The sequence below is a fragment of the Micromys minutus genome (genome assembly GCF_963924665.1).
Source record: "Micromys minutus genome assembly, chromosome: 13".
In the NCBI taxonomy this organism is placed as follows: domain Eukaryota; kingdom Metazoa; phylum Chordata; class Mammalia; order Rodentia; family Muridae; genus Micromys; species Micromys minutus.
The window spans coordinates 16,871,812-16,895,173 of NC_137982.1; the positions used below are offsets into that span (position 1 = coordinate 16,871,812).

General features: G+C 36.1%; 2 protein-coding genes across 2 annotated transcripts in view; both read right to left on the bottom strand.

Annotated features, from left to right (window-relative positions):
• LRP1B (LDL receptor related protein 1B) overlaps positions 1-23,362 on the bottom strand; it is a gene marked incomplete at both ends in the record, with an annotated part of 1,929,155 nt that overhangs the window by 1,071,367 nt on the left and 834,426 nt on the right. The gene's annotated exons all lie outside the window — the stretch shown is intronic.
• Positions 4,372-5,278, bottom strand: LPO (lactoperoxidase; the record flags this gene model as incomplete). Its single annotated transcript, XM_080927339.1, is given in 8 exon segments — positions 4,372-4,704; positions 4,708-4,736; positions 4,739-4,782; positions 4,784-4,818; positions 4,822-4,902; positions 4,906-4,965; positions 4,969-5,154; positions 5,159-5,278. Coding segments are annotated over 8 exon segments (888 nt in total).

A 23,362-nucleotide genomic window follows, 5' to 3' on the forward strand; every position in this document is an offset into this window, starting at 1 on the left:
AAGATTAGAGAAAACTGTAACTGATTAAAATGCCTAAAAGGATAGTGTGTCCTATTCCTACAAACCCAGTTCCTACAATCAGGGATTGCAGAGGAAGGGGGCATAGATCACAAGAACAGTAAGAACAGAATACTGTATACCTGGGTCTCCAATGAAGTTCAGATAATCTATACCCATGATTTCTCATTAACATTGCCATTTAAAACAAACCTGATATTTTCTAGAAAAACTATTTCTAGTTGTGATGTGGCTCAGGAGTACCATCTTTAGTCCAAGAGCTTTCAGTCAAGAGGTAGAGCAATCAACCATTTGACCGGAAGTGAAGTGAACATAAGTAAAAATTATACGGAGTAATAAGAAGTTAGGAGGACTGATAGACTCACTGGACAAACAGAAGACATACATTCAATTTGAAGAAGGTTCTTTTGGCAGAATGTGAGAGAGGGGATTCTTTTGGGATGTTGGCTGAAGAAGATGGTGGGTTTTCTGTTTTCTCTGACTCTCTGAGCTAGTAGGCATTCATTATTCATCTAGTATCCTATCATTCATTGGTAAAACTGAAGAAAGGAGATTTTTGTTTAAGAAAAAACAAACAAACAAGCAATACTATGGGTGGGAGAAATGTTGTTACCTAAGGAGGCCCCCCCCAGTTGCTCATCCAATACTAGGTGGTAGCCCTGAAATCATACATACCAGTTACACTATGCAGAGTGTATAGTTTGTATTTATAAATTTCAGAAAAAAAATGTAACCCTTAATTAATTTTTGAAGAAAATTTCTTCTTTTCAGAGACAGCTGAGACTGTTACTTATTATCTAAAAATACTTTATGATACATCACTTTCAATAAACCAATGTCAAGGATCTTTTTTTTTTTTAGTTTGGATTTTTTAGTGTTTTCCAAGATATACTTTTTGAATTTTCAAATTCAAAATAATAAATTAAATATGTCTGATGAAAATTTTCAGCCTGACAATAACCAAGGCAATGAGAAAAAAATTCAACTTATAAATAATTGATGTCATAGTAAGTATTATATCTTGAAATAATTAATTTAAGTTTTAGGTTATAAAGTGAATATAACAAGAAGCAGGGCATGTAGGAATGGCTAGCTCATTTAAATTACTGGAAGATGGCCAATGAGTACTTTAGAATCTCTCATTCACCTTTCTATTTATGGTCAGTCTGTGCAAATAGTTGAGTTTAAAGTGTAATATATATTTTTCTTATCTTAAAATGCCTTTTTCATACCTCCTATTCATAAAATATTTCCAAAATATGTTTTCAAAATGATCACACATAATTTGGCCAAATAGAAAGAAAACACTACATCAGCATTTGCTGATTTACTTGTTCAGGTAATATTTATGGAACATGTTAATTATTCTAAATATGCAAAAATAAATAAAACTAACAACTTAATTATTTTTAGAGCATACATTTTACTGGGAAAAGGAAATGTTTTTTCTAAGTTTGAGTAACTCCAAAGCCTGGTTCCAAGTCAGTGGCACAATTATGGAGGAACTGTAGCCTTCCCAGAAGTATATCACTGAAGATGGCTTTAAGAACTCACAGTCTCGTCTTATCTCCAGTATGCTATTTCTGTTTCTTGCTTGTTGTTAAAAATGTGACCTCTGAGTCTTCTACCCTTGTCACTCTCCTGGTCTTTACTCCCTATAATGTCTGACTATCATGGTAGACTTGTCTCTCTGGAACCAAATAAACCTTTCTCTTTCTAAGTTACTTTGGTCATGGTATCTTATCACAACAAATGAAAGTAACTAGTAGAAAATTTGCTACCAAAACAGTGGCTCCTGTTGTGAAGATACTGACTGTGGTTTTATTTATGTATGTGTGGGGTGTGTGTGTGTGTGTTTGTGTGTGTTTGCTTTATGCTTGCTTTTTGGAATGTGAAAGTCTTTTACTTTTATACTTAAAATCAGTTTAAATGCTCTAAGCATCATATAATTGCCCATTCCAGAAGACTACAGTTTTGACAGTAATGCAAACTTGTTCAAGAAATTTCAAAAAGAAGAAAGCTGTGGTGTAACAATTCATTCATATGGTTTTTTGTCAAAAAAAAAAAAAATATATGTTCTTGTCATAAGAACTGGCCTGGGTAGAAATTTAAAGTAGTGGACTATTTTATTTTTATTTTTAATTTTTTTGCCAAAAAATTTAAGACAGTATAGAGGTGAATATATGCCATATTTCTTTAACAATTTCCTTTCTGGATGTCTATCACAAAAATCAAGTATGTTAGATAAAAATACAAAATGTACAGTTCAGTTCAGAGAGAAACAGAGAACTAGGAAGCTTAATGTTGCAGTCAAAGCATGTGCTGCAACTAAGGCTATAATTGCTAAAGAGATTACCGTCATTAAGGAGAGACCTCTTGCTCTTCTATAGAACAAAGGGAATGGTTCAATCAGGGAAAGACCTCAGTTTGATAAGCTTCCAAATTGTGAATGAGAGCCTAAGGACTTTGAGCTTCTAGAAAATTACAGAATTTAAAAACTGTTGTTGATGTGATTCAAGGGAGCCTGGGTCCTGGATTCTGTCTCCTTCATTACAGAATCCATGCAGCCAGCCAATATGTGGCAAGGACATTCCTTTGCCATGGTCCTGAGAAGGCAAGAAACATAGAAAGTCCATAACATGAAGCTATGCAAGTAAAACTAGTTTACAGTGAAGATTCCAAGATGTTAGTTATGCTAGATTTGTGACACTTCTGCCATGGGAGTGACACCAACCCACAAGAGAGGTGTGTGTTGCAGACAGCAAAGCTGAAGAGGCAGAGACACAAAGTCCCTTGATAAAAACACCTAACTACACAACTTGCTGGGGTTTGATTTAGCTTTGATCTAGTATTTCTTCATTGTGCTCTCATTTTCTCTTTTAAAAGAAATGCATATTCTCTGACATATGTTGGTAGAATGTAATTTTATTTTATTTTATTTTATTTTATTTTATTTTATTTTATAAGGGGTTGGGTCACAATTAAGGGATTTTCTTGATTCTCAAAAGAGACTTTGGGTATATAAACTTTTGAGAATGTTAAAGAACTGTAGAACTTGTAAAGTTAGACTAAATATGTTCTGTATTAAACAAGACCAAGAGTGCATGGTGACTGTGTAGAGGAACATTCTATCAAAAAGAATGGTTCACTAAAGCATGGATATGTGAACATTTAGTTTCTGGTTGATAGCACAATTTAGTGAGGATCTGCCATCTGGCTGGAGAATACAGAGAGAGGCTTTGACAACGCTGAGTCGTCTTCTTCCTCTTTACTCTGCTTCTTGCTTGCTATTGAGAATGTGATCTCTCAGCACACTTGCCTCTGCAACTATGACTGCTAGTTGCCTATATTTTTGTGCTTTGAGTAAATACTTTTAGTTTATTTGGAGGGATGTTGGATATTGTTTCTAACTTGATATAATGATTCCTTGACATGAGAACGGCTCAATTAACAGGCTTAGATATAAAAATATCTGTAGCCAAAACTTTAGCTAAAATTAGACAATAAATCTTATGGGTTATGGAATCCTTAAGATTCTTCATGCCCTCCTTTATATGGCACAAATGAAGATTTATTAAAATTGGTTATTGATCAAATTAACTCAAGAAAGACAGTTGTCTTTCACCTGCTAAAAACAAGGAGAAAATGTTTATTCTTAACTGATCTGTGCACTTTTCTCAGTGCATAATAATAAAAATAATAAAATTTTGGTTATGAGATTTATTACAAAATGTAAAGCTTTGGAAAAATTCATCCTTAGGACCCTGAAATAACCTGCTATTACAGCACCCTATCCCCTGAAGCTGTTTCCAGAGAATTGCCTCTAAAACAGCTTCAGGAATAACTGATGAATCCAGATGACCTTGTTTCATCCAAACTTTCAGTTGGATCCTTTTAGAACTCCAGTCAAGTCCTAAGCCTTCCCTTTTATTTTTTTTTAATGATGAGACACCCAGATGTTTATTGAGCACTTCATGTGTTGAACACCACGCTAAACTCCACAAGCCAGGCAGAATTCTCTGATTTAGGATGCTTATGACCTAGTCTGGGAGGATGATTAGAAATGTAAAGGTTAGAGGTCACAGCCTCAGCCAATGCTCATTCAGGGAGAGGATAGGTGAGGTCTGACAAACTGGAAGGACATCTTAAGAAGCCTAAGTCTTATCAGAGAGGATGATTTCCAGAGGCTGAGCTTGTGGTGAGGGTGATGGCAGCTGAATCGAGGGGCTGAAAAGACTGAGACAGCCTTTGGTCTTGGTGTCTAACTTGAAAGGTGTAGGTCACTGGAATTGTTTGAAATGGCATCTTGGACACCGGACTCGTGCAATGTAGGAATCAGTGGTGAGCAGATTCCTACTTCTTTACTGAGGCACAGGGTGAGAGGTCCAACTTATCAATTGAAGAGCAGTCCACAAAGCCAAGGGGGTAGGTGTTGGGCTGAAATGGGTTCAGTGGGACCTTATAGATGCCAGTGTTGTCACAGACCAGGTAGGAGAAGGGCATCTTTTGTAGAGACTCCAGTTGCTTCGCTGCGAATACCCCAGGGTTCTCCCACAGGAACATGTCTCCATCTTGTATTCGCTGGAACAGCTGGCCCAGGAGACAGATCAAGAGAGGCCCTACCCAACTCCCGTGGACCAGGGATTCAGCAATAGCCCCTAGCCAGATATCAATGTTACTGGAGATTCAGTAGAGTTTCAGAAGATTCTTGGCCAGCACCTTATATCCAAGACAGCATTTAGTTCCTCTAGTGTCCTTGGTTGAGAGGCCACAGAAAGTGCTCCATGCGTTATACCCAGGTTATCCATAGTCTCTGCACTGCTGCATGTTGATGGAAGCCAGGTTGAAGCTGTGGATGGTGTGAGTGGCCTGGAACAGCTTTTTTCAAAGCTCCTCTGTCATAACTTTGTTCTGATGCATCAACTTGACCTTCTTGCCAAGCAGGCCTCAATCCAGAGGATCAATTCCTCCATCTTTCACCAGCCTCCAGGTGTTGAAGAAGATGGTATGCAGGAGGATCACAGGTTCTGAGCCCTGTGGGCAATAATTCTTATCTAGGTAGGTCACAGTAGAAGGGATGTCCAAGTGGCCAAAGCGTAAAGCAAAGGTGAAGAAACTTGGGGGCCTAAAACTCTTTGTAGCCTTGGTATGGGGGAATCCACTTCTGCATCTTATTGCCCAGTAGGATGGTTAGATAGTGGGTGAAGGTGATAATATGTATGAAGGTTCCCATAATTTTCCTTGCTTCTTCATAGAGCATATTTTTATCCCAATGCAGGTTGAGTCTGTTCCTGACAGTACTCTGTTTTTGGTTCCAAGAATAAATTGAGCATCAAAACCTCCATATGGAGTTGCTCCAGTCATGGCAAAATCACCACTGGACAAAATTACCATATTCATCTACAGACAAAAAAATTATTGTCCCAGAAATTGCACACAATGCAGGATAGTCAACAGTCTAGCTAGGCCAAGAGAGAATAAACTAATATTCATAATTCCTGCTTCCTTTCATCCTCTGTCAGATGGTTCTGGGCCAGAAGACTGAAGACTAATGTTCCAACATTTTGAGGAATGGGGAACTGTCCAGGTAGTCAGCTGTCTCTACAAATTGTTTATGTTTTGGAAGCTACACTTTATGCTTCCTATAAATTCAGATAATAATCTCTTTTAAGATTTCTGATGGGGTTGAAGACTACTTATATTCTCATAATTAAACCCAAATTGCTTAACATTGAGAAAGATCATATAGAAAAGATAGTTTTCAGATGGTAATGCAAGTAAAAGTCAAAACATAATTCAAGTATAAAATTATAACCTCTTAAATCAGAATAAATAATAGAATACATTAAATGACAAAAAGATCAGCTAGATGTTAATTATGTAGCATACCTTTAATTTACAAAATGATTGTGGCTATGTTCAATTCATATCTAAGAAAAGAGACTTTAAAAAAAATTAGAGAGAAATTGTGAGCTGCTGGGAATTGGTTTAATACTATATTTTATTTTGAATCCCAAAGCCATGCTTTCAGACATGAGGACCCCTACTCCCAGCTGGCTTCGATGGATCATAAAGAATTGCCATACAGCCAATGGCTGGATAAAATGACAAAACAGGACTTTTAGATTGCCTAGGCAAGTGTCTGAGAGATAGAAGAGAAGAGGAGAGTCACTGATGGGGAAGCAGAAAGATGAAATTTAAAGACCTACCAGACCTACACAGGATTAGGTCTGAGATAGCAGAAATGAAATATAGATTTTAAAAGATGCTAATAGAGGAATGTATATATATATATATATGTATATAATTTTCTTTCAATTTTTATTAATTATTCTATTCATTTATATTGTAAGTGATATCCCACTTCATAATATCTCTCCACAAGGTCCATATTCCACAACCTACCTTTCCTTCCCCTTTGCCTCTGTGAGGATGCTCCCCCTTCCACCATTTCTCAACCCACCCCTCCAGCATCTCCTCATGCTGGGGCATCAAACCTCCACAAGACCAAGTGCTTTGTCTCCCCTTGATGTCAGAGAAGGTCATACTCTGATTCACTGGAGCCATGGATCCCTCCATGTGCACTCCTTGGTTGGTAGTCTAATCCCTGGGAGCACTTTGTATTTTGGCCAACTGATGTTCTTCCTGTGGGGTTACAATCCTTCTCACTTCCTCCAGTTCCTCTGCATATAAATAATGTAGATGTGTATATTTCTTTTGTCAGCAAAACTAGAGATCTCTAGGGTGGGTGCAGCAGGCATTTGCCCCACCAGGAACCAAACCAGTTTAACTAGTTCTTCACAGCAGAGGGGATAGTATTCCCTTAGAAATGTAAACTCAAACAAATTCTTGCTTCTCAGGTTTTCTTGGTCATTGAATTATACCACAGCTACAGAAAACAAACTGATACTGTAGGCAAGGCAGACACTAAACATATAGTCCTTAAAAATTTCACGCAGCGAAAACTCACATAAATGTATAAAAAACATAAGTGTAAGGAAGAAGACTTCTTAGAATCAACAACAACAGAAGATGGAATTGAGCCTTTGGGAGGAGGAACGTAATCAAATGTGCGCCCACTGTTTTAACTTTAAAAATGGGGTAAAAGAAGGTAGCATTAGCCAAGATGGCAGTACTGAAATCAGAGTGTTGCGATGTAATATTATAAAAGAGGTTATGGAATCTGATCATTTTAATATAAAAAAATATTGAGCATACAACATAATATTATGTTTAATCAAGGGTGGAGCAGTCAAAATAATATCACAGAAACCTCTGATTTCATTTTTTAAACTTTAGTTTTAAAAACAAAGATAAATGTACAAATTTTTAAGCATTTTTGCATAAAAATATATGAATACATTTTTATAAGTTGTAATTAAGTGTTTGTGGGTACATATACATACACATATGTATATATGTAACAATAATATAGGAAAAGAGGTTATTAATTTGAGGGGATAGGAGAGAAACTGGGACTGGCTGTAGGGAGGAAAGGGGGATATGATACAGTTCTATTTTAATTAAAATATATTCTTTTTTTTTCTTGAACTTCACACAGTCTGTGAGTTGTTTCTGGGGTGTTCAGTGCTTTCTGGGGTTAGTATCTGGTTTCATGTATATCTTTAGAAGTCAGAAAGAAGGAAGTGGTTTAATATCTAAGTCAGAGAATGAGATGTCCTCGAAAGCCAAGCGAGGAAGGAAAAGCTGTGATAGAAAAAACAACAAACAATACCCCCCCCCCAAAAAAAAAAAACAAAAGCAAATGCTGTAAAAAAGATAAGAGTTTAGAAAAGAAACTGGAGGGAAACTTAGAAGTTTAGAATGAAATTCCAATTAAAGGTGGTGTGGTATGATTGAGAGAGTATTCAAAGGAGACTAAAGAACAACAATTGTTTAAAAAAATACAAACCACATATAATAATAGATATTGAGCTTAATAATATTGAGATATTCATAAAAATAGGTTCAAAACAGTGGAGAATGACTATACTCTTCAGTATTATTCTTATTATTGGAAAAGCAATTTGCACATGACATGGAGAAAAACATGGCAAAAATTGTTTTCCACTTATCTTTAGAGAACATTAATTGGAAAGATCTAGGACAGACTAAAGTACTAGTAAGTTCATTGCTGTGCCTCAAGCTTAATGTTTTTCTTTCCTTGTTTCTTTTTATCAGTTTTAGTGTTTCTTGTCTAAGATTAAGATCTTCAATCAAACTTAAATTGACTTTGTGTAGGGAAAAGATATATGTATCTAATTTTATTTTTCTGAAGTTGGATATTCAAATTTTCTGGTCTTTTTAATTGAGAGTGCTATCTGTTTCCAGCTTAAATTTTTACACCGTTGTCAAACACCTGGTGTCCATACTTGTCTGGGTTTACCTGCGGGCCTTCTGTTCTGTTTCATTAGTTTTTATGTGTGTTTATGTGCCAATATCCTGCTGTCTTTGTTATCAAGTCTCTGTAATCCGAAATGCAGCCTGAGTTTAGTACTATGGTATCTCTGGCTAAATTTATACTTCTTGGGCTGTTTCTGATCTTTTAGGATTTTCTACCAATTTTTGGATTTTTTTCTTTAGTTCTCTGAAGAATGCCATTAGAATTTTGATAGAAATTGCACTGAAGGTTTTAGACTACATCTGGCTGTACAGACATTTTCACAATAGTAATTGTGTGAAATTACACACATATGTACATAAGTCAAAATAAAAATAAATGATGAAATGTATCAATACAAAAGTATTAAAGTCCCCCACAGAGTCTAGAGTTCTCACAGTCCTGGCTCTAACCGAGTCCAAAGTCTTTTCATTCCTATGGTGGTTTAAACGATAAACTCATTTCCCTGAGTCATGATTCCTCCTGACTCAGCTGTTTATAGACTTAGACGCTCGGTGGGACTATTTGAAGGGTGTTATGGAACCTTTGAGAGGTGTAGCTTCCTGGAAGTAGCATCAGGAATTGTGTGATAAACTGGTAGCATAGAAAGTTTTCCACCATTTACTGTCCTCAAATAGCTTTTAGTATCATATGCTAAAGCCGCTATAAGGAAAGAAAAACCTCTATCCACAAATGGTGTGATTGAAAACCAAAGAGTCTATTATAAATATCAGTGCTGCTAACTGACTCTCAAAAGCTGAAAAACACCTATACCAATCCTGAGTAAATATCTAAAGACGTCCTCGTTCTTTGACAAAGATACTTGCACTCAAATTGCTGATGGCGTTTTTTATAACTGCAAGGAAATGAAACTAACCTGGGTACTCAAAAACCAATGAGTGTGTCTTTGTGTGAGGGGCATGGTATACATATGTATGTACATGTATTTCTGTGTACATGCAATTGAAAGTTATTTAGCTATAAAGAAAGATATAATTTTGAAATATACAAAAAAATGGATGTAGCTGGCAAACATATTCAAGAGGACAATATTGAACAGATGGTGATTCCTATGGCTTTATTCAAGGTTTCTATTCCTGTGCTGAAACACCATCACCAAAAGACAAGTTAGACAGGGAAGGATTTCTTTGGCTTATACTTCCATGTCACTGCCTATGATGAAAGAAATCATTACAGAAACTCAATTAGTACTGATACCTAGAGTAGAAGCTGATGCAGAGACCAAAGAAGTGTCTTCCTTACTGTCTTCCTTTCTGTGGCTTACTAAGATTGCTGGTGTGTGTGTGTGTGTGTGTGCACATGCTTTGGTTACTTTATTAAAAATTCTTTTGCATTATTGAGCTCAATGTAATTAATCATACATACAGCCAGTAATAGTTTTCTATAACATTATGGTATGCAGGAATTTCTGAATCACAATTGTGAATACTCTGTATTTACAATATTGAATCTTATAGAATCTATAGCTACCAGCTCAAGCTTGGCACCACCACAATGTGCTGGATCTTCCCATACCAATTGCTGATAAAGAAAATGCCCTACAGACTGCCTACAGCCCAATCTTATGGAGGCATTTTCTCTACTGAGGCTCCTACCTATGCAAGTGATTCTGATAGAAGTGACTTTTCACTCCCTTCTCAGACTCTCATTCAATTATTTTATTGATAAGATGGGAGAACTTCAACTTCTCCAGTAATAGCAACTCAACCTCAGAAATACAAGTAACATATTCTCTGTCATATGTGGGTCCTGGCTATTAACTTTTACAAATGTATATCTATGTGACAGCAGAGTGGATAATAACTACCAGGAAAGTAGGCTTCATGGAAGTAAGCAAAGCTTAAAGGAGGGCAGTGTAAACAATGACACAACAAGCAGGAATGGTGTACTAGGCATGAACGTGTACTGCAGTCAAAGACTGGAGCAGGGGTGGCCATAAATAACCACAACAAAGTATGTTAGAAAATGACACATGGAAATCTGTGCCTTTGTAAGCTAATAAAAATAATACTGCAAAACAAATAAGAGGATATTAGTGATTTCAATAAACAGAACTATGAGGCAAAACATTATGTATGACTGCTGGGTTTACACAAATCTATGATTAATGAGTTCGGACTGAGAAAGTTTTATTTTTATTCCTTGCACATTCACAAAGATATGCAAAATCAGATCATCATATCGGAGTAAGGAGGAGGAAGAAGGTACGTGAAACTCATTATCTAGAAGAGAGGGGAAAAGGCCATTTAAACTCTTTCAGGGTTTCTGACAGGACCTCCTACAGATGTAAACATACAACCAAAATTTAGGATCACAATTTTCTACTTGACTATTACAGAGACAGATGGAGTACAGTAAGGCTTAACTACTGTACCAAACAAACTTCTAGACATATTTTCAGTAACTTAATAGTATTCTGTCCCAAACCTTAGAATACCATTTAGGTGCAATTTAGCTATTAACTGGTGCAGCATTCTATTTTATGAAAGACACCATCAAAATCAGGACTTTGTGGTTCTTATTGCTAGAAAAAAAATCTTTTACGCATTTGGAAATAAAAGCATTACAACAGATTTCCTCCTTTAAAAACTGAAAAGATTGCAGGCAGATAACTAGAAAGAATACCATATTAATCATCCCAGCCCAGGATAGAGCAGAGAGAGAAATGCCATAGGGCCATTCTCTAACTGATATTATTACTCTAGATTTTTTCCAAAGTCTGTTGATTGCCATTTATACAAGCTATGCCTTGAAGACTGTCTGAGAAAATTTTTTTTCTTCTTAGATAAAAATACAGTTATTCTACTTTTCAAGCCTTAATGTTTTATTCTCCTAAGGATTCAAGTAATTGTATAATTTAAAATTTTTAATGAAGACAAAATAAATAAAGCATTTAAATATTGCATTTGAGCCTCATTTATTTCATAACTTACCGTTTTTCTCTATTTTTATTCACTTTTTTGAGAATATGGCACAATGTATTTTGACTATATTTGGTATCTCATCCAAACTCCTTCAAGAAATGTCTCCTGTCCCTACCCACCAAATTTAGTGTTCTCTTTTATTCAAGCCCAGCATGTGCAATTTGTGTTACACATATACTCTTATATGTGCAATTACTTGAGAATGGTTGTTGTAGCAGAAACCAAACTCTTTGAGAAAATTGTTTTTCCATTTTCCAGAGGCTGTAAATTTTCAGTGTCTCTTCAGCTCATGATGCTGTGATAAGAATTTCTGCTCATGTCCTCCTCAATGCTAGGTTATATCTAACTTAAACTTGCACAGGTCTTGTGCATGATGTCACTGTTACATTGTAAGTTCATATGTGCCACTTTTCCTGTGTATCCTAAATCACTGGTTTTTGTAGTTATTTATTGACTTCATGTCTTAATTTTTTTGACCCCTCTTCTACAACAATCTCTGAGTCTTAAAGAAGAGGGTGTGATACAGACAAATAGTTTAGGGCTGAGATTTTCATAGTCTTTTATTCTGTATTATTTGGGAGTTGTACTTTTCTGTGTTAATTGCCATCTGCTGCAAACATAAGCATATTTGATGAGGGTTGATGTAAAAGGCTTCTGTGAGTAAAAAGCCCTAAGGATTCAACCGGAAGTCCCTTTCATCTAATGGCTTATTCATCAATATTTTCAAATACAAAATCAATGTATAAAAATTGGTAGCCTTCCTATATAAAACTAAAATACTTAGAGAAAAAGAAATCAAGAAAAATTTCATTTACAATAGTCTCAAAAGTATGCACTAGATTAAACTTAATCAGGGTACCGAAAGGAAGACAGGTACGATGAGAATTTTAATACCCTGAAGAATAAATTGGAGGAAGATAATCAGAAAACAGAAAGATATTAGATGCTCAGAGATTGGTAGCACTCATATAAAAACAACAATAATGATGATGATGATAATAATAATAATAATAATAATAAGGCCAGTTATCAAAACTATTTACCAATTCAAGGAAATTTTCTCAAAGTTCCAATAAGATTTCTCATCAAAATTGGAATTATATTCTTAAATTTCTTCTTAAACACAAAAGACCTTGTATACATAAATCAATCCAGAACAATCTAACAATTGTAGGAAGTACCACTGTACCTGATTCCATATTATATGGCCGAGGCATGGAAACAACAATGAAAAAAAAAGAAACAATACAGGATAGGCCTAAAAGCACATTGCTAAATGGAGCAAGACTCACATATAAGCTCGTATATGAACAGCCACCTGATTTTTAAAACGATTTATTCATTTCCATGTCTGTGTGCTTATATATATATATGTGTGTGTGTGTGTGTGTGTGTGTGTGTGTGTGTGTGTGTGTGTGTGTACTCTGTGAGTATACTGCCTAAGGAGGCCCTATGAGGCTATCAGTTCTCAGGAACTGGAGTAATAGAGGGTTATTAGGTAACATAAGTTGTGAGAAACAAATCTGGCTTTCCCAGATTTCTGTAAATGCAACAAGTGCTCTTAAGCAATAATCCATTACTCCAGTCTCAAAAACAATATGTACAAAAAAGCAAACCTAAACAACTAAACAAAAACAAAACAAACAAACAAACAAAACCCACTTATTGAGAAAGAGACCAATCCTTGGAAAAAAATCCTTGGAGTCATTGGAAAAAAAGACTGCATGTTTAACAAATACTTGTATTCAAACTGAACAGCTGCTTGTAGAAGGATGCAACAAGATCCCTATCGCTCCCCTGACCCAAACCTTAAGTGGAGCAAGTGTCTGGTGAATATCTGATACTCTTACTGTGATAGAGGTGTAAGTAGGAAATGTATTTGAAATTATTGGCATAGAAAAAGACTTTCTGAACAGGATCTCAGTAAAATGCATTTATGTCACCAGTTAACAAGTGTAGCTTCATGAAACTGAAGAACTTCACACAGAAAAGGTCAGTGTCACTCAAGAGAATAGACAGTCTGCAGCATGAGAAAACCTCTGTGCCAGATAAACATCTGATAGACAGTGATCATTCAGACTATACAAAGAACCAAAACAAAAACAGCAATGACAAAAATAAAAAACAAAACCAAACCAAAAAGAAAAAAAAAGAAACAGAAAAGAAAATAAATCCAAAGAGCTAGGAACCATTAAAGAATATTTGTCATCTGTAGACACAGGTAAATTACATCAATTCAGATTTAAGATTTGATCTTTCCCCAGTCATAAGACATAGGATACATAGAGCAAATGATGATAAATACTTGCAAAAAATCAGGGAAAAGGGATGCTGTATTTACATCTAGAATGAGTACAGACTGCTGTAGTCAATGTGGAAATCAGTGTGGCAGGTCCTCAAAACTTTGGAAGTAGTTCTACTTCATGAAAGGAATACACTATAGATGAGTCATATAACTGAAGGACTTCTAGCTTCTATTACTGATAATCCCTGTTCATTATTACTCTGTGAACAAGAGTTTTTCGTTTCCACAACACGTTTCCATATCCAAAATGGAAAGAGCTTAGATTCCCAGTAGCTGAGAAGAGAACAATGAAAATAATGTACTTTTATGCAATGCAATGTTATCCAGGTGTGAGAAAAGTATTTTAGAAACTATTATATTTCTTAAGAAAATAAAAGGAACTGGAGACATTTATTCTAAGAGAGGTGATCCAGAACCAGAGAGCCAAAGTTGCATGCTTTCTTTAATTTGTGCATGTTAGTTTTGGATCTTCAGATATGTGTATTTCATTTGGAATAATCATAGAGGACAGGAAATTAAAAAAAAAGACCATGGAGGTATTACTAGTGACAGGAAATTGAAACAGTGTTACAAATGGAAATGGGGTACAATGGAATGGGGTGTATTAAATAGAGAATAAGGAGAACAGGGTGGAGGAAGGGGTATGAAAACTGATAAAAGACATTAAAATGTTTGAAAATAAGTCATAATGAAACCTACTACTGTAGATGCTTTCTGAAATATAAAACACTTGGCCTTGTAACAAGACAATGATGTGCCAACTAGACACCACATGCTAGCAATTAAATTCCCAATGCCAGGAATGGATTAGGTTTAGCTTTTTTTGGAAATGCTAAAAAAGTGGTATCATATAGACTCTTAAACATCAGTGGCTATTGTCAATGCTCCTATCCACCCTATTGCTGAATCCAGCATACATACATGATTAAAGAAAATGGAGAAATCTAATATGTACTGACCAAGTAGCTAAGTCCCCACTACCTGGCTTTCGGAGTGTAGAAAGGTGTTACTGATGAGAAACAGTAATCATCACTCATGTCCAGCTGTGAACCCTGTAAATCACAGTTCTGACTCCTTCTAAGATAAGCCCAGTAGCATGGTAGTGGTTCTGTCATCAAAGGAGGAAGCAACTACTTTGATCAGGGTTACATGCAATTCTTCAATTTGAAACCTTATATAGTGATCAAGAATGTGTGACTAGAAAATTTCCTAGGTGCTTAGGGTAGACATAATAGCATTCTTTTGCCAGATGGGGAGAACATTAAGCATTCTTTATGATGGATCATTATGCCAATAAACTTCTTATCTCTCAGTCACTTGTCATTTTTACAAACTTAAATATTCCACTTTTTGTCATTATTCATAAATTTTTCCTAATATTCAAAATAGACAACTATTGACCTCAGTATAATTTATTAAATTCCCTAATTTGAGGATTTCTTAATGATTTGTCACCTATAATACAAGCATAATATCTTAAAAATATAAACAAAGCTGTAGCTAGCATACTATTGATAAAAATGTATTTATTATTGGATCTATAGTTTAAAAATGCATCATATTGACTCATCAGAAAAAGCCCCCAGATTAATTGCAGGAAGAAAGAATTTTGAATGCTAATGAAGAATGTGCTTTCTTGTCATGGGAAATAGTTTCCCTCAACTATGAGTAAATCAAAGGTGTGATAACATTAGATCCTACGATCAACTCATCTTCTTCCTTATTCGACTTGCAAATTTGTTGTTGATTAAAATATAGACATCTTAAAAAATGCGCTAAACTATGACAATGATGATGTGTTCCAACCAACAACAAAACCCAAAAAACAAAAAAGAAGCAATAAAAATATTCATGAGTAGTTATTATGCCTTGTGCTCTTCTACTCTTGAACAGCTTTTAGATGGAAACAAAAAACTATGTTGCATCATTTGGGAAACAGAAATTTTACTGGAAATCATTCATTCTAGCTTATTGAATTTAATTTCCAAAGTCATGGTGGTGCATATAACATATGTAACAGAAATAATGCTGTATAATGAAACCGACTCAGGATTTCAGACATATGGGCAGATACTAGCATTTCCACAAGACAAAGCTTCAGGCAGCACAGCTTGTAGAAAAGAGAGTTTATTTGCAGATGTTTCTCCCTAGCTTACATACAGTCCTTCTAACGTTTCATGTTTTCCTGAAAGGTGGGATGACATATCCAAGGAATTAAGACCAAATTGCTTAAGCCACCCTGAGGCCAGTACCACTCTAAAATTATAGACAGTCCTGTATAATAGAGCAAAATTGCCAAATATGTGATTTTTATTTTTTAGTTACATCCATGGCATTGGTTCTCCGTTTATTTAATATTAACACCATCACAATCTCATCTTTATTCAATGACACATCTAGAGAGCATGTAGCAAGTGCACAATCTTTTCTAAGCACTGAGAAATTTCCCTGTCACTAGCTATTTATTATACGCTCATACGGAGATCCACCTATGCGTGACACATAGAGAAGAACAAACCAAATTACTTTTCTGTGGCAGTTGACTGGGATCAATCCTGGCTAAGAACACTTCATATCTCATCTTGTCACCAAATGCCAATCATACATACAGGTCATCAAAAGGACCTTTGCAAGGAGCAAACTCTGAAGATGCAACAGTGAACCAGTCCGCTGACCTTTCCTAAGAAACTCTTCTGAGATATACAGTACTCCATGTCATTAGTCTCATAAAGAACTTTTAATGTGAGGTGAGATTTTAAAACTAACCTTGGAAGAATGCTTTAATAACTGAACTGCAAGCAACGCTGTGAGAGAGAAAATTCTCTTCCTTTACAGGATCCCACCTGCTGTCCAGGAAACAGAAGCAGCCCCTACATCTATGCCGCTTAATTATCCAACCACAAATACCTTATTACTGAATTGGGATATGATAAATTATTTCTGTAGTTTGAATTTAGAAAATGGGAAGCTAGTTTTAATTTCTTTCTCCCTTAGTTCTTTTCTTACATATTGTAGTGATGGAAAAAGCATGCAGCATAAGTGTATTCCTTTCTCAGCTCTGCTTAGTGATGTGCTTCCTTGCATGAAAGTAAAATGAAGACTTCTAAGTACCTAGCAATGTTTTTTTTATCTCATTCCAACTTCTTTTGTTTTCCCCTAAATCAGTGAGTAGGTTAAGTAAAAGATATTCACTTCCATTGTCAGCTTTGAAAACATACATGCTGGTAATTTATACACATTGAGCAAGTTGTAATTATATAGTTATGAACAAACACACCACCGCCACCATCACCAGAGGAGAAGGGTAAGACACTATTGGGTATCATTCTACACTGGGACATCTAGTACCAGCAGGACTAAGCATATACTCTCCCCCAACCAGATTTTATAGGTAGGAGAAGAGATTCAAATGCCAGGTACAAAGTCATCGACAGCATCCCTGCTCCAATTGATAGGGACCCACATGAAGACCAAGTTGCATATGTGCTACAGATGTGTTGGTGCCCTTGGTCCAGCCTCTGAATGCTCTTTGGTTGGTGGTTAAGGCTCTGTGAGACCCCCATGGGCTCAGGTTAGTTGACTCTGTAGATCTTCTTGTGGTATTTTTGCCTCTTCCATCTCATACTATTCTATGGCCCACTCTCCCATGCTAAATTCCACAGATCCAAAGGAACTGGATAATAAGGAGTGCCCCAGGAAGAAAGTATGAATCTCACCCAGAAAGGGACTATCAGAAATGGTTGGAGAGAGGGAACTGGGAGGAAGAGGGCTTCAGGAGAGGAATGGCAATGGGGATCAGTTGAGAGAGAGGGGAGCAAAGAGGGGTGGGAGTGAGAATGGAAATTAGTGGGAGGCATCTTCTGTGCTAGCTGGAGACCTGGGACAAGCGGGTCTACAAAGAATATATTGGGGTGACCCTAGCTGAGATTTCTATCAGTAGGAGGAAAGGAGACTGACTGATTTTGTTTTGTAACCAAAAAGAAGGGCCCAACAGCCCACCTACAATACTAGCAAAACGAAATTTGCCATGCCTATAAAATATGCAGGGATAAAGATAGTGCAGAGACTGAGGGAATGGTTAACCAAGGCCTGCCCCAACTTTAGACCCATCCCATGGGAGAGATACAACCATGACCCTATTAATTACACTCTGCTATGCTCACACAGGAACATAACAAAACTGTCTCCTGAGAGGTTTCATCTTGTAGCTAGTAGAAACAGATACAGACTCAGAACCAAACACGAGGTAGAGCTCAGGGTGTCTTATGGAAAAGTGGGACATAGCACTATGCAAGACAGTTCTCTGAAATACTCTCCTCCTCAGCCTGGTTCTTGTTACCCTCTCCATCATTTGGCCTTGATAGTTGTATATTTCCCCAACCTCTGGAAATTTTTCCACAATATTTTTCTTAATGTTGTACATTAACTTGAAGTGTATATGTAACCAATGCCAACAGTCCCCACGGTTCATGTGCTATAAAAGTAAGAAAGCTAAAACAGGCTGATGAGGTTTTTTCTCTTGAATTGTGCAAATGCATGGAATCAAATATTCATGTGACCTTCAAAAGTAGTTGCTCTTTGGTACAAACTTAGGCCCTTATTATGAGCAGCTCATTTTCTTTAAACTTTAAGCCAGAACACTATCTCCATAGCAACTGTTTATTTTTCAAACTCAGTAGGCAGGTATTGTCTTGCAGCTAAGGGCATAGAGGTGATTTGTATATTCCATTATCAGTTCCAAAGTCATCACCTTTCCTTGATTCAGTATGACATTTTCATGTACCACCCTTCTCTTGTCATATCCTATTACTGTCAGGTGAGCTACTTCAATATAAAAAGAAGCAGTGTTTTCATGAGTCAGGTTATTCACATTTCATTCTCCCTCAGGTGTGTTACTCAAGAGAAACAGCAGGGAAAAAAATAACAGCTTTCCTTGGTACATTAAGATGTTGGATCAGGACTATTAATGAAATCAACAAAGACTATGGCTTAATAGTTTTAAAGACCTAAATTTTGCACCTACATAATTAGGACCTTGTATATAAAGTTGCTAACTCAAAGGAAAAAAAAATTGAAGGAGGTTTCTTTATGATTTTGAATACATATATTTTTAAAATAATTTACATACTTCCTCGAAGACATGGTAAAACGTGTTATGAGGTCTATAAAAGAAACAGCAGCAACTTACTGAGTTTCATATTTCCCTCTTGTAATATAGTAATTCCTAATATAAGCTCAAGAGAAGTGGGAGGGCAGTTGTTACTTTCCCATTATTATCTGAAATGCTTGAAATGAAAACAGACTTAAGAAAAATTAGTCATCTGGTGTGGAATATTGTCTACAATATTTTCTTACAATATGTCTGAGATAATTCAGCTGTAAAAATATATCCCTAAGATTCTTGATTAACAATATTTACCAGGGATTTAATACCTGCTTAAAGTTATATAAAAATGCATAGTTTTATTGGATGGTAAGAAGTAATAAAAAGAAACACTTTTAAACATCAAAATTAAATATTGAAAGATTGATCTGGCAGAGCTAGAGCTGTCTCACTGCCACTGGGACTCACAGCCTGCCCACAGAGAATTAAGCACCCAGGATTGTTTTCCATCCTTAGCCCACATGTGAGACCCCACGTTTTCTCCACTGGACTTCTGAGAAAAGACCACGAGAAAGAAACTTTTAGGGTGCAGGTACCACGGTGCTGTCCAGGACTGGATGCTTCCAGCCTCTATCTGTGTAGAGAGCTAGAGCCATACCACAGCCAATAGGATTCACGGCCTGATGGCAAAGAGCTGAGAGGCCAGTAGCTTGTTCAATACTATACCCACAGACCCACAGGCCCACAGGAGAGACAAGCTCCAGTCAGAAACAGAAAGATCAACTAGCATCACAGATAGCATGATGGCAAGTGGCAAATACAGGAACCAAAGTAACAGAAATCAAGCCAACCTGGCAATATCAGAACCCACTTCTGCTACCACAGCAAGTAATGGATATCTCAACTCAGCAGAGAAACAAGATTTGTACTTAGAATGATACCTCATGAGGGCGATGGATGGCTTTGAAAAGCAAATGAATAACTCAGTTAAGGAAATGCAGGAGAACACGGGTAAACAAGTAGAAGCACTTAACACACACACACACACACACACACACACACACACACACACACAAACCACACAAAAATCCTTTAGAGAATTACAGGGATAAAGGAGGAAACAGGTGAAGAAATTGAACCAAAACTTTTAGAATCTAAAATGGAAACAGAAACAATATACAAATCACAAAGGGAGACAACTGTGGAGTTAGAAAACCTAGGAATGAGATAAAGAGTCATAGACTCAAGAATCACAAACAGAATATAAGAGATAGACAAGAGAATCTTAGGGGTAGAGGATATAATAGAAAGCATTGACATAACAGTCAAAGAAAATGCAAAAAATCAAAAAGCTCCTAATCCAAAGCATCCAGGAAATCCAGGGCACACTGAGAAGACCAAACATAAGGATAATAGGTAAAGAACAGAGAGAAGACTCACAACTAAAAGGCCCAGTCAAACTTCCCTAATTAAAAAAAAAAAGATGCCTATAAACATACAAGAAGCCTACAAAAGTCCAAATAGAGTGGATCAGAATAAGAATTCTTCCTGACATATAATAATCAAAACACCAAATGTTCTAAACAAAAAAACAAACAAACAAACAAAGATTATTAAAAGAAGTGAGGGGTAAAGGACAAGTAACATATAAAGGCTTACATATCAGAATTACACCAGACTTCTCAACAGAGACTATGAAAGCTAGAAGATCCTGAACAGATGTTATACAGACCTTAAGACAGCACAAATTCCAGCCGAGATTACTATATCCAGCAAAACTCTCACCATCAAAACTGGAAAAACTGGAGAAAATGGAAAATTTTCTAGACATATACCAATTACCAAAGTCAAATGAGCATCAGATATACATACCATTTAAAGAGTCCCATAATTCCTTAAGGAATAGAAACCGTAATCAAAAACCTCCCAACCAAAAAAGCCCCAAAAACAGATAGGTTTAGTGCAGATATTATTCAGACCTTTATAGAAGACCTAATACCAATATTCTCCAAACTATTCCAGAAAGTAGAAACAGAAGGAACACTACCTAATTTATGATTTAAAGTCACAATTATGCTCAAACATAGACCACAAAAAGACCCTACAAATAAAGAGAACTTCAGACTAATGTCCCTCATGAACATTGATGTAAAAATACTCAGTAAAATGTTTGCTAACCAAATCCAAGAATACATCATAACAATCATTCACATGTTCAAGTAGGCTTCATCCTATGGATTCAGGGATGGTTCAATATGTGGAAGTCCATCAGTGTAATCCACTCTATAAACAAACTCAAAGAAAAAAATCCACATGATCATCTCATGAGATGCTGAGAAAGCATTTGGCAAGATTCAACACCCATTCTTGTTAAAAGTTTTGGAAAGATTACGAATCCAAGGCGCATAACTAAAAATAGTAAAAGCAATATATAGCAAACCAGTAGCAAATATCAAACCAAATGCTGAGAAATATAAAGCAACCCCTCTAAAACCAGAGACTAGACAAAGCTGCGCACTCTCCCCTTACAGATTCAATATAGTACTGGAAGTCCTAGCTAGAACAATTAAAAAACAAAAGGTAATCAAAGTGATAGAATTTGAAAGGAAGAAATCAAAATATCACTTTTTGCAGATAATATGATACTATAATTATGTGACACCAAAAATTGTACCAGAAAACTCCTACACCTGATAAAGAACTTCAGCAAATTGACTGGATATAGAATTAACTCAAACTAATCAGTAACCTTCCTCTACTCAAATTATAGACAGGCTGAGACAAACATTAGGGAAATCATATCATTCATAATAGTCACAAATAACATAAGATACTTTGTTGTGAACCTAAACAACCAAGTTAAAAATCTGTAAGACAAGAACTTCAAGTCTCTGAATAAAGAAATTGAATATCTCAGAGTAACAAAAGATCTCCCATGCTCATGGATTGGAAGGATCAACATAGCAAAAATGGCTATCTTCCCAAAAGCAAAGTACAGATTTAAAGCAATCCCCACTAAAATTTCAAATCAATTCTTCATAGACTTAAAAAGAACAATTTGAAAATTCATTTAATATAATAAAAGTCCACAATAGTGAAAACTATTCTCAAAAAAAAAAAAAAAAAAAAAAAAAAAAAAAAACTTCTGGAGGAAATCACCTTCTGTGACCTCAAGCTGTACTACAGAGCAATCATGATTGAAACTGCATGGTATTGGTACAGAGACAGTCAGGTTGATCAATAGAACAGAATTGAAGATCCAGATATCAACCCATGCACATTCAATGGACAAAAGACAACATCTTCAATGGATGGTGCTGGTTCAACTAGAGGTCATCATGTAGACGAATGCAAATCAATCCCCTTTTATCTCTATATAAAAAGCTTAGTACAAGGTGGATCAAAGACTCCCCGCCAAATCAGACCAGGTACACTGAAACTAACAGAAGAAAATATGAGGAATAACTTAGAACAAAGATATAGGGGAATTTTTTTCTGAAAAAAACAATAATGGCTTATGGTCTAAGATCAAGAATTGACAAATGGAATCTCATGAAATTACAAAGTTTCTGTAAGGCAAAAGATACTGTTAATAGTAAAAAACAGCAATCAGCAGATTTGAAAAAGATCCTTAACAATCTTACAGCCAATAGAGGTCTAATATCCAATAAATACAAATAACTCAGGAAGTTAGACTCCAGAGAATCAAATAATCCTATTAAAATGGGATACAGAGCCAAACAAAGAATTCTCAACTGAGGAATACAAAATGACTGAGAAGAACCTAAAGAAACATTCAGCATCCGTAGTCATCAAAGAAATGCAAATCAAAATAATCCTGATATTAAAGGTCACACCAGTCAGCCTGGCTAAGATCAAAAACTCGGGTGACAGCATATGCTGGCAAGGATGTGGAGAAAGAGAAAACTCCTCCATTGTTGGTGAGATTGCAAGCTGGTACAACCACTCTGGAAATCAGTCTGGTGGTTCCTCAAAAAACTGGACATAGTACAACCTGAGGACCCACCTATACCACTTTTGGGCATATACCCAAAAGATGCTCCAACATATAACAAGGACACATCTCTACTATGTTCATAGAAGCCTTATTTATAATAGCCAGAAGCTGGAAAGAAGCCAGATACCGTTCAGGAGGGGAATGGAAACAGAAACTTTGGTACATTCACACAATAGACTACCAGTCAGCTATTAAAAACAATGAATTCTTAAAATTGTTATGGACATGGATAGAAATATAAGCTATCATGATGAATGAGGTATCCTAGTCACAAAAGAACATACATGGTATGCACTCACTGATTAGTTGATACTTGCTCAAAAGCTCGGAATATCAAAGAAAGAATTCACAGTCTTTATGAAGCACAATAAGAAGGAAGAACAGAAGGTCTACGCTTCAGTCTTTCTTACAAAATAGAAAAAAATATCCAGGGGAGGAAATACAGGGACAAATAGAGGATTGAGGAAAGTAATCATCCAAAAAATATCCTCACCTGGAGATCCATAGCATATGCAGCCACCAATCCCATGCACTACTGCTGGATGCCAAAAAGTGCTTACAGGCATGAACCTAATATGGATTTATCTTCAGA